This window comes from Drosophila serrata, unplaced genomic scaffold (assembly GCF_035046125.1).
Source record: "Drosophila serrata isolate PLE 108 unplaced genomic scaffold, ASM3504612v1 contig_382, whole genome shotgun sequence".
In the NCBI taxonomy this organism is placed as follows: domain Eukaryota; kingdom Metazoa; phylum Arthropoda; class Insecta; order Diptera; family Drosophilidae; genus Drosophila; species Drosophila serrata.
In genome coordinates, this window is record NW_028257280.1 from 10,803,012 (window position 1) to 10,816,046 (window position 13,035).

Below are 13,035 nucleotides of genomic sequence, written 5' to 3' on the forward strand. Positions count from 1 at the left end.
TCTTATTTTTTTGCAGGCGAGGAAAACTCAAGCCAACATGTGCACGCCTCCGAAGAGACAAAACGAAAGAAAGACGAGGGTTGCGGATGACACAGTGAAATCAAAGTCAAATGTAAGTAAATAAAACATATTGTTTCCCTTATAGGAAGACATTTTGCTAAATTACTCCGATTTGCAATGCAAATCAAACATAGCGCCATTATTTTGCTCACACGCACACTCCGCTTCCAGGGAAAGCGAGAGTGAAAGTGAAACCTCGACGCATATGTTGCTTAAAAATGCAGCCATCATGGAGTCACATTTACACGAGCCTGTGCTCTCCTGTATTTTCTGTGTGCTTGTGTGTTTCTCTGCTCGAAATCCTTGTGATAATAGACACACTCGCACACCCAGAACTGGCACTCGCATACAATAAATATAAATGGGGGGACCGTATCTGTGTGTGTGTGTGAGTCTGCTGGTTTTAACCTGCGGCAGAATGCGGAACAGGAAGTGAAAAAAAACATGTCGGTAACTTTTAGTCGAGTGTCTCGACTATTCTATACTCAGCTATGTGATTTTCTCCTTTAATCTGAAAAAGAAAATATACCTTAATAGCTATTCAAGGTCTAAATTTAATAGCTCTCGCTGTGATCATAAAAACTATTCCATCATAAAAACTATTCCATTATAGAAACTTACTTAATTACCTGCCTTCCCCCGACCATATTATACCCTTGCGTACTGCGAGGTTATAAAAAGGGACGCAAGCAGTCGCGACAACAAAATATAACACAGCAGAAAAAAAAGAAATTGGCAAAAAATATGTTTAAAACATTTTTCTTCGCTTTGAATTTTTTTTTCAAGCTTTTCCGTTGCCGGTCGCTGGTGCCGCCGCTTTCCCTTTAGCATTTTGTCGTTGTTCTGTTTTTGTAAATTTTTGATTTGTTATTGTTGCACGTGTTGTCTTTTGCCTTTGTTATGGCAATCCATCCTTGGTGGCCCAAGTTGCGTCGCAGGTGGCCTGTGCAGATACTTTTTGTGTGTGCCCCATCCGGGGCATAAATGTTTTTAACGAACTCACCTGTGGGGCATACGCATAAGTAGCAGAACGTCTTCCTTATGTCACCCGTGTAAATGGAAAGCCGCGCTTTTAAAAGGAAAGCGAGTCTAAAAACAACACCAGATAGGGATGGCCAAAAGCCCCTAGGGAAATAAGGAACCAGCCATATGGAGAGAGATCATAAGGCAAAAATATAACATATCGGGGAATCAAGTTTATGGAATTTATGGAAATATATTTTTACACTAAGCTAAATTTGTAGAAAACTTGCTCAAGTAACTTGGATAGTTAATAATATATTTTGAGGTTCTGAGAAACTTAATATTTCGGTGGGTCGGGTTATAATTTTAAAGGAAAACAAGAAGCTTCATAGAAAATTTCTGACTAAAATTATAATATACTTCAAGCATTTTTTATCCTTTATAATATCCAATGACACCTACCGTTTCCTCCTTTTAGGATTCCACAAATGAAAATGAAAACATTTTGAACGGATTATTTTTACAAAATTTTTTTTGTTCGTTTTTATTTGTTTTCTTTCAATATATTTATGTATACATAATATAATTTTTGTTGTTTATTCGGTATATTTACTTATTTCATCATTTCTGTGTTGCAGTTGTTCTTTGTTTTTCTTTTTCCATCTTGCTTGTCTCTGCTCTTGTCTGTTATTACACTCTTGTCCCTTTATTATTTTTGTGTTTTTATTTTATATTTTGGTTTCTCTGCTGTCACCTAAGTATAATTTCTCTATGCACTTTACCTCCCCTCGACAGTGGGGGCAACCCAGCGTCTAGCTCTAAAACCTTTCCTACTTATTGTGGCATCCGCTCTCGTCCTGCTCCTCCTCCTTCGAGATCATCCCGATGAAGGAGGTCCTGGCCACTCTGCTCCTCTGACATTGTTGTATAATATTTCGCTTGCATTTCGCAGCTAGCTGGATTTTGTTCTTTATTATATATATATTTTTTTGTTGCTTTTTTGTTTGGAGTTCTTTTGGTGCGTTGGTATACAAATACGCAACCAAATTTCCCCCATCGCTTTTATTTCATTGTTTCTCAACTATAAATATTTTCTTTTTGAATTTTTTGTTATGCTTAATTTGATTAACTCTTTTAATATTCGTTACGTTGTTTCACTTGTGTGTTTTCTTATGCAAATGCCGTTTGTTTGGGGTGTATGTTTTGTGTGATTTCAGATGCCGTATTTAAGTTGTATGTATACATAACATATATGTATATATACGTATATATATATATAGTGTATATTTAATACTTAGCTTATGCATTAGGTTTTCAATTTCGGCTTTGTTCTTGCTGTGGTTGTTGTTTGTTTTTGGTTGTTTGTTTGGTTGTTTGTTTATGTTGTTCGGCCCTCACATTCCGCTACAAATGTTTTTCGATTTTTTCATTCTGTTTGCCATTCGTCTTTGTGTCTTCTAGTCCTTGTCCTAAAACACACTCAAACATGCTTAAATTTCTACAAAATATTTGCAATACTGCAGTCGATATCTATACTTTGTTTACTTTAGTTATTTGCTATTTACTTATCATATTTTACGTCTGTATATATATATCGATATCTGGTTTTATGCCATGTGTATCTGTGTGTGTGTGTGTTTACTCTGTGTCCTGTGTGGCCTGTGTCTGCGTGTCAGAGTGTCCTGTCCTCGTGTCGAATGCCTTTCAAAACTTTTCTGGTTTTAGCTTTCGTTTTTTCCTTTGATGTTTGTTTTGTTAGCAGCTTTTGGTTGTTTGCTCATCGTTTGATTTTTTCTACATTTGCATTTGATTTGTTTACAATCTTAGTGTAATTTTAATTGCATAACATGCCCTCGCCTCCTGCAATCCGTCGTTTGGTTTATTGCACAAATATATATCCTGGCCTGCCTGTCTGGATTAAATGGATTTAGCTTGGTTCCAACGGTGCTCGTGGCTAGTTTATTCGGATTTTTACTTTAATGACTAATATTTTCCTCTGCTCGATTTACAAATAATATTGGGTTTCCCCCCACTGGAAATTATACAGTCCCCTTGCTCCGATGTGTGGGAAACACGCTCAGAACTCAGATGGATAGTATGCACTGCCATTTACCTAGAGGGTCGGTTTGCCTGCATGTAAATATATATGGTATAGAAAATATATATATTTATATCTATATATAATCTGTGTACTTGTTTGTAGCTTAGATAATACTTTATTTGATTGATTTTCGGTTTCGCCTTGCTGCAACTTGATCTCGTTAAAAATTTGTTTTCCGTTCGTTCCGGTTTCGGTTTAATTAATGCTATGTTATGTGCCACCGTTGTCGCGTTGCGTGTGGTAAAATTTAGCTAACTGCTCCTGTATCAGCATTCCAGTTAATTACACTTCGAATTGACTAATTGGTAATTGTAGTTAATGGTTAATAACTGCAATCGTTTCAGTGTGTGATGGCGGCCGGCTTTGAACTTTAACCAAATTAGTAACTCAAAGCGAACGACGCGGAATTGAATTATGTTTGACTAATGCCTGAAATGGACTCTTAACTGGTTTGATCGGAACAGAACCTGAGATGATGAGTGGCAATAATAATAATAATAGTAATAATAATAGTCATCGGGCCATATACTAGTGCAGCTAAAGATCGCTTTATGTATTTCCTTAAGACCGAATGCTTCTACCAGGGTTGCTGTTTGCTAGCTCCTCGGCTGATTCTGTGACGTGGGTTTCCTTGTGTATAAATACTTTGTATATATATATATATATAGACGTATATAAATGACTTAGCACATCTTGTTTAGTTACACAACATAAATACATACAATTACAGCTGTTAATCATTTATTCTTTATATATCTTTTTAATATTATTTACTTCGTCGTCTTTGTCAGCTTGTTAGCTCCGTTACGTTCCGCAGTTAATTCTTATTTAGTTTCCAACTCTTCACTATTTCTACGTGCCAACTACCCATTTTAACTCTTTACTGATATGTAGCGCAAACATTAACAAACAAACCGATAATATTTTTTTGTTTTCTTTTCTCCATTGCCTTAACTATAAACTGTTTCTTTTCTTACAAATGTTTGGTTTTTTCTTCATTGTTTTATTTTTTTCCTAGCCAAAATTTTGTTTCATGCAAAACGGTTTTTGGTTGATTATTTTTTGGTTTTATTATTATTATTTTCATTCCCCTTTTTTTCGTTTGGTCAACAACATTTCAATTAATTTTCTTTATGTTCTCGCTTAACACAATTTCTAGAAAATAAAATAACAACACAAAATGCATTTGTCAGCTTCAATTGCATCATGACGACCCAATCCCGCCCTCATTAAAATCACATCTACATCTAAGTCGCTTGCCTCGCGTCTCGTAGTTCCTCTAATTTCTAGTGCTAAAAACATTTAAATATATGTTACAGTACGACTGTCTCGCTACTGACTACGGTTACGTGTTCCGTTTTGTGTACGTGTCCTGTGATCCTCGGATCCTGGCTAAAAATTCGGTGATCATACTGAGTGAGCGCATTCTACCAACTAACACAGTGTGTGTGTGTATATGAGTGTGGGGGTATTATCGATAGACATTTACTGGTGTTCGGGCCACACCCACGTAGCTAAATGCTTGGCTCCGCTTTGCTGCGATAAATTCCACTAAAAAAATGACATAACAAACTCCATCCCGCTTCCTGCCAGTCGCCGGGGGATCGGGGGCGTGTCAAATGCAAATCAAGCGTTCGTCCTTTCTGGCATCATTGTCCGGTTCGTACGAGGACGAATTGCTGCGAGTTGCGAATGGCGATTGCGAATGCGATTACGTATGAGTATTGTATTGCTATTTCTATTACTTTGGAATTTTTTATTTCCTTTGTTTTTTTGTGGATGCCACCGCTTTAATTGGCTTCCATTTTGAACATCTAGTTGTGATTTATCATCGAACGCAGACAACACAATATACAATTAATATAATTTACCATACGATGCTCCCATTAGTTTTCCTCCTGCGCTGTGTGTGTGTGTGTGTGTCAGCGCTTGAGTGTCTCTGAGGAGGTGTGAGTGTGAGTATTTCCTATCAATACGGTTCGTCGAGAGTGTTTGTGAGTTATATATAAGCATGTTCGTTTAATGCATACGCTGTATACTCTATGTACTTATCAACCATCGCTATGTCTATGCTTTACCACTTTACATTTATATTTATATACTCTACACGTTAGTTTTATTCTTCGTACGACTATTTTTATGTTTCACATTAATGTACTGCCTCTCGAAACTCTGCCTGTCTGTCTGTGTCCTGGAGTCTGAATCCTGCAGAGTTCCTGCTCGATCTCCGTGTGTCACTGTGTGCGTGTGTCGTCTATAAGTTGATTAATGCTTTGCTGTTTAGGTATTGTGTCTGTGTCAGTTTCGCTCTGTCTGCGTATGCGTATGCGTATGGTGTGTGTCTGCGAGGGTCCTTTCTCTCACTGCCTCCTGGATACTCGTAATTCGTTAAACTGTCTCTGGCTGGGCTGCAAGTGTGTTTATTGGCTTATATGATTAGGCGATAATATCTACTTTATTACGGCTATGCTCGATTAGCTAATATCAATTAATATCATTCGATGGCATACTTTGATTGTTTTCAATATATTTTACTTGTGTCGGGGAGTTTTCCTCTCTCTATATGTTACCGTATTATATATATATATATATATATATATATACTTTTAGCTACTTGGATATTCTGTTTGGTTATCGGTTCGGTTTCAGTTTGGTTTGGGATGCATTTCCTTCTTATTTTTTATTTATCGATTTCACTATCGATTTCGCTCTCGTTTGGCCTAAACAACAGTGAACTAACACAACAAATTTGCAGCTAACCATTCCTCTTCTGGCAACTGAAATAAAACCATAAACGCATCATGTTATAACGAGAGTGAGTGTTAGTTTTTTTGTTTTGGTTTTTAGGGGGTAATTCTGGGCGATATTCGTTGGAGGGAAACATTTTTGAAACATTTTACGGTATATCGTGTGTGGGGCTGCTTTGTACATGGCTCTCGTCTGGATTTGTTGAAAGTGATGCGAAAATTTAGTTCGTTGTGTGAAATGGGAGGCGAGTTTTAAGCAAATTAAACACCTGCAATGAGGTCCTGCTTATTCCCGCCGAGCTAAGGGGGAGAGAGAGGGGGTGGCTGGACTCTGATCTTCCTGGACTTGTAGTTTGTATAATTGTACTCAGATACATTGAAGTTCGAACTGCGAGTGCTGTGAGACTGAGACTGAGACTGTGTTCGTGTTCGAGTGTTGCTTTTGCTGTGCGTGTGTGTAGGAACCTGTTTCGATTTTCGACTGCTGATCGATCACAAATCAAAAACGATTGTTGCATCGGTGTGAGTGCGTGAACTTTCAGTTGCATTCGATAGGAAATGATAGCAGGACATGGCGAGTGGCCCGATTTTGGCAGTTGTTTTTAAGCGATATATTCACTAAATTATCCACGTCATCTATCATAGTTATAGGCACTAGTGCTATGTGAGTGTCAGCGTTTTTGGGTGTGGGTGAGGCTGGGGCGTTGGGCTCTGAGCTAGTGTGTGTGTGTGCTAAGCAAGAACCAAACTGCGCACAAAAGTAGGCAATGCAAAATGATGCGGGTTCTGTTGTGTGAAGGATGAAGGGGTGAGTGTGGTTGAAGCGCTATTTGTTTGCCCGTCTACCAACACACGCACACGCACACACACAAGTTCAAATATTTCCGCATGTGTGTGTGTGTGCGCGTAATTAATTTTAACGCATTTTTAATTATGTTTATTTTAATTTAATGTCGCGACTGTGGGAATATGTGAGTGTTTGATTTAGGCTGCTACAACCCTCTCGATTCGTGTCCTCCCTGGACCAAATTGTATTCCCCACTTTTTTTTTTATTTGCATACGCCATGTTGGCCTACTTCCTTCAATTAATTATTGTTATTATTCTTATTTTTATATACGCGCCGTGCTCCCACACATTTACATAAAGCATTAAAATATGTTTGCGGGATGTCTGTGTGTGACGATGTTTTTGTGTCTGTGTCTGTGTGCTGGTGTTGTGGTGTAAGCAACTAGGGTTTAAAATATTTTGTTAGCCTTCTTAACATTTTGCATATACATAATAATTGTTTGCCTGGTCTGGGCCCGGTCTTAGCCGACGGGGGCGCTGACAGATATCTATGCTCTAGTTATATATTTAGATATATAATTAGTGTGTATTTATATATATTAATATGGGTGTGTGTCGTGGTTGTGTTTAATTTTCATTTAGCTTTGGTTAGGGTTTCGCATTCACTGTTGCTTTTGCCTGGCTTTGCTTTTGCTTGTTTCTGGGGGGTGCAGCTCTCTAAAATCGCCAAAACTTCGAGTTGCCATCAATTGTTTTGCAATTTGTGTGTCTGCGCTTCGCATTGTATTTACAGCTCGATTTGGTTTTGTTTCTGTTTCAGAAAATTGCAGCTGTACTTAAAAATTTTGGTTTGGATTTCGGTATTTGGCATTTTGCGTTTACTGTGCCTGCAAGAGTAAAGGATAAACCTTAAAAAATAATATGGGTGTTAGTAAGAATTGGAAAAAAGTAGTAGTCGGAATAAAAGTAATTGTAATGCAGAAAAACTGTGTGCAACACGGGAGGATTTAGCCCCCCTTTACAACAACATATGTATATTTGTAAGGCAATAATAAATTCGGCGACCATTCACAGAGTTTGGAATTATGCGAGCACACACAGATGAGATTAACAAATAAAGCGCACAAACAAATTGGCAAACACTATTCACGCACAATGAGCACTCAAAGGATAATGCTGATATATATCTATATATAAGTTTAGCCATTGCATATGGCACCGAATTTATGATAGCAAAGGTAATTAAGCAATTCATGCAATGTAAACACAAGCTTTGGGCAAAACCCTTAATATTTTACTAAAGAAAAAAATAGAAAAAAAAAAACAAAACAGGCAAGTCTAAATAAATGTTCATAAACAATCATGTTTATTTTAATATTCGATATTCAATTCTTTCAGTCCGCCTTCCTTTGGCGGGCGCTTATTTAATCAAAAAAACATGCATGCATATTGACAGATTACAATTGTCTCTGCCCACATTCGATATTCAAATGCAAAAGAATAACATTAGCAGGCGAAAGGCATACGGATGGCGATGGAAAATTTTGATAGCAGCCGGAAATATGTACGCATATCAAGTGCACACACAGCTGCAGAACAAACAAACCCATCGCACACACTAACGAACCAAACGAATCGAATCGAATCGAATCGAACTCGACTCGCATCGAATAAAAGAATCCAAAATACATTTAAAACTTTCAACAAACGCAGGAGAGATGCACGAAAAATGTTTCAATGTGTCGGACGGGCAGCGTTCACGAGTATCTGTGTATCTGAACCCGTGCCGCGTATCTGTATCTGTATCTGCTTCTCTGACTGAGCATATATCTTCTGGGGGACACGTACCTGTGGGCTCACTTGGAACTGCTGTATCGGATAGGCCACCACACCGGCGGCCTGCGGAATGGCAGTGCCAGCCACGCCCGTTGCCATCTGCTGGGCAGGTGAGATCTGTGCCTGGGTGACGCCTTGCCAGGTGGCCGGAATCTGCACTCCCATACTAAAAAGAGAGTTGGGATAAACCATACATGAGCACAGGTAGAAAAAACACTTCAGATAAGTTAATTTAAATTTCAGTATTATTAATTATCCATACTCATAAATATTTGAACTCGAATTTCTAAATATCCTTAAATTTATTGTACAAATATCCCATTAGGGTTTCGAGTTTTTCCAAGTGCAGAACTGCTGCCACATTAACTACACTCGCTGATCCGTCCGTGGCAAGTCCCTGGAGCATGGTGTGCGCCACAATTACCACGGATGTAGGGAGGTGGGGAAATGGTGGCACCGACAGGAGAGGGACATACGAGTAATGGGGGTGGGGGACGGAAAACGAAATTTACGCGACTGCGATGCAAATAGCACGTTATGTTGACAGCCCGACGGACGCGGAAATGTATTTCATACGGCCGCAGATGAACGACGGTGCAAATGAAAAACTTTCGCAATTAGCAAATGAATTCAGCCATCCGTCATGCTGTCGTTGTCCTTGTCTGTGTTGGTATTGGTGTTGCTGTTGGTGTTGGTGTTGGTATTGGTGTCGCCTTTGGTGTTCAGTTGGTTCCTCTTTTTGTTTCTGCCGATCCCCGGTGGCGGTTCAATCATTGCATAAAGTACACAACTGAAGGGGGTCGCAGTGAGTTTCTCTTTGTGTACAGACGGAAAAGTACTTTACTACTACGTATTCTTAAATAAAAAAAAATGTCCTAATTATTATTACTTTTTGAGAGTTATTTTGTTATTAGTCAGGAGGTTGTACAGCTGTTAAGGAATCATTTCCGAGCCTATAAATCATTCACATTCATATTCATATCATATTCTTGATCAGAATCGATCTAGGCACCTCCGGACAAACACAAAAATTTTCAAAATTTTTTTAAATTTTAAAATTGAATTTAAAAAATGGCCAAAAATTTGAATGTTTTTTAATACTAAATTGAGTATGCAGATTTTTTCATCTGATAAAAACTAACATAGCAAAGTTTTCCGAATTGAAATAAATGCTTTTTTGACTGAGTTCAGAGATTTTTAAACTTTGATTTGTTGTAAAAACCTTAAAGAGTACTACAAAATATTTTGTATTAATTCAATAATAATTAAATATTGAGCAGCTATTATAAATATATTACTTGTTAATTAAACATAAAATATTTAAAATATAAGCAATCACATTTCCCTCTGTGAACCATCAAAGCACTCATCACACCCACTCTTGCCCAGCAAATACAATTATCGAACACTAATTCAGTGTTAACAAGCTTCGACTCCATCCTTAATCCTACTCCATCCCGTACTCACCCCATGTAACCCTGCTGGTATCCGCCGTATTGTCCAAAGTGGTATCCCTGGATGCCCTGCAGGAACTGATTCTGCACGGCGGCTGCACTGGCCGCCGCTGGAGTCACAGCGGCCGCCGTGGCCGAGGAGGCCTGGTAGGTGGGCGTGGGTGAGTACCAGCAGCCCGTGGCGGCCAGCTGTTGGCCATAGGCAGCGGCAGCGGCTGTGGCCCCCAATCCGTACGGGAAGCCGGCGGCAGCGGCGGCGGCACTGTTCAGCGCCTGGGTGGCGATGGTCTGGGCATTGTTGGGGTCACCGCTCTCCTTGCCCCACGAGCACTTCACGGGCTGGGCATTGATCTCGGTGTTGTGAACACCCACGATGGCATGGGTGGCCGCTTCCTTGGTGGAGAAGCTGTAAAGGATAAATCATGATTTATCTCCAGGCAAAGATCTCTTTAAATGTTGTTATAATTTATTGACTTGAAACTTACCGCACAAAGGCATATCCCTTGTCCTTGAAAACGCGGATCTCCTGTATCGCCCCATAGGGGGCAAATGTCTTCTGGAGCACCTCCTCGCTGAGGGCGGTGAGGGCACTGTTGACGCCACCCACATACACGGTGCAATTGGAGGGACTGCTCTGATTGTAGACCTCGTCGAAGGTCAACGGCTTGATGTTCTCTGCGGGAGAGCAAAGCGGGGGAGTCCCCGGGTTACACACTGCATTTTGATGGATCTCGTTTTAATGTTGCCGCCTCGAACGACAATTTATGGCCTGCAGTTTTTTTCAGGCAAGGCTTGCCCTGGTTTTTATTCCCCAACTGCATGATTAATATGCAAATTAATTAACGGATTTACCCGCAACAACAACGCAACGAGAGCTGCCTCGGCAACGTTTTGGTAATTAAAATAACCGCATGCACTTAGTCAATATGCTTGTGTGCGTGCGGTTCCCACATACGTATGCATGAAGATGTGTTTGTGTGTAGGGCCTCGTGTGTGTAAGGAGGTGTGTTGTGTTGAGAGGGGGTGGCAACAGCATTTACCGCTGCTTTCTTGTTGTTGCTGCAACCGTTGCCGTTGCATATTTAAAATTGTTGCGGTTGTTATTGCATTTTTTATTATACGTATTTGGTGGATATACATTTTTCGTATGCCGTTTTATTGTCGCCATGCATACTTTTTGCACTCACTATATGCTCAACCCACCGCATAAACATATACACTTACATGTGCATATACAGCAGTAATGGCCCGATCCAACCCCCATTGTCGTTGTCCTGATTGTCGTTCCGCATACGCCATGTATGCCCCATGTATTTGTATGCAAAAGCTACACTAATTACTTCCTTTGAGGTTAAAACTAAATTTGCACTTTTAAAAATAATGTCAGCTTCGCGTGTTTATGTCTTTGTTTAGTTTTCAGCCAGCATTTCTTTGCATTGTTCGGTCCTGCCTTGGGGCAGGATATGGATTAGACTCTAATGACAGCGGCCCAAAAGATGCATAGATCGATGTGTGGCATCTGGAGGGGGGTATTCAAACGCTCTTTGAGTCAGTCCCAATTGTTTCAGCCCACTTAACATGGGCTGTTAATGGCAGCTAACCCACCACCCCGCTCTCCTTACTGGGTAGGCCATCAAAATGCCATTGCAGGATGTCTGGATTTGTGTGGCTGCTTTTTGTTTTGCTTTCGACTGTGCAGCGAACATGCCAAGAAACACACAAAAATATGGCTCAATGACATGCAACAGGATTGCTATACACAAACACATATATACCCACACGCACAGATGCAGGATATACTGGCGCAAAACAGAATACTTAAAGAAACCAGGGTATTTAATAGCAAACTATTGTACCATTTATATATTAGAAAATTAAATAGTTTTAGGCTTTGGATTTTGGCTTTTATATTCCTTAATTCAATTCCAAATAAACTAAATTAAATAGATTCGAATTTAAATTAATAAAAATGGATTTGCATATTACTTGTATTCTTTTCGCAGGTCTCCTTTACTTTCCATTAATGCCTTTCTCTGTGAAGCTCATCAAAATAATTTCCCTTTAATTCGTTTTTGTTTTTCCAAGTGCACAATTTTTCTCACATACACACACAAACGCATTTGGGGGCTGAAACAACAATCAAAGCTCGGTGGCGAGGGTGCACCGAAAAAGGACGAAAAACTAACAAGCTCGCAAATACTTTTGAAAGCTTTTGCCACAAATGTATGCGCTTTGGCCACGCCACACACACACACACTTGTACAGACTAAATAACAACCACAGCCAACACACTCGCCTCTCGCATGCAAAGGAACATTGCATACTTTGCAGCGCCATGTTTCACTAATTTGCACTCTACCTTGTGTTTGTGTGCCTCCATTTTTTCCCTGTATTATTTCCACTTTTTGTTTTCTCTAATTTCTTTTTTACGCTATTAAATGGGTGTAATTAAATTTTGAAAATGCAGCCAACGAGCCGAGCCGCACGCCCTACGTGCTTAGCCTTGAGGCAACTCGGCCAACTTGGTTAACTTGGCCAACTTGGCCAGCTCTCGTTTCATGTCCGCAGCAAATTAAAGCACTTTCGGGTCCCATGTAAGTGCGCCAGCGTGGCCATAATTATCGCACATTTTTGTCTACGACAAACCATGTGCATTCCCATTGCCCAGGAACCCCGGGATACAGGACCCGGGACCAAGGACCCCGGACCCATACCCATACCCATTCGCATTTCATTCGTGGAGGCGGGCAGACACAAATAATTGATGTCTGGTCAGCCAGAGGGCCATTATGGGGGCAAATAGCGAATGCCATGGCGGTGTTGGTAGTGCCACTGGCTGCCAGGTGCTCCCATTTTTCCCGACGATTTGAAATTTTAATGAGCAATTACAGGCATGTAAAACTAAATCATGAAATAATCACCAAATCATTAACATAAATAATTCACATTTTTACACGCAGCAAATGATGGTGGTGGCGGTGGCGAAAAACAACATGAGCCTTGAGGACGTGGTCGGCACTTGAGGAAATTCAAAAGTAATTAATATGCATGGAAATGCTCGTTTGGTGAGGGGGGCGTGGCTTTCA

General features: G+C 39.9%; 1 protein-coding gene across 3 annotated transcripts in view; it reads right to left on the reverse strand.

The window, feature by feature from the left end:
- Positions 1 to 1,537: 1,537 nt before the first annotated feature.
- trv (trivet) overlaps positions 1,538 to 13,035 on the reverse strand; it is a 42,651-nt gene continuing 31,153 nt past the window's right edge. Inside the window, exons 6-9 of one of the 3 annotated variants that reach the window (XM_086840188.1) lie at positions 10,435 to 10,624; positions 9,963 to 10,355; positions 8,508 to 8,661; positions 1,538 to 5,901 (exon numbers count right to left, since the gene is read on the reverse strand). In XM_086840188.1, coding sequence (XP_086696314.1) covers positions 5,860 to 5,901; positions 8,508 to 8,661; positions 9,963 to 10,355; positions 10,435 to 10,624 — 779 coding nt within the window. In that variant the 3' untranslated portion in view covers positions 1,538 to 5,859. Of the gene's footprint in view, positions 7,568 to 8,507; positions 8,662 to 9,962; positions 10,356 to 10,434; positions 10,625 to 13,035 lie in introns of all 3 variants that reach the window. The other 2 variants (XM_086840189.1, XM_020942729.2) reach the window with 2 other exon arrangements.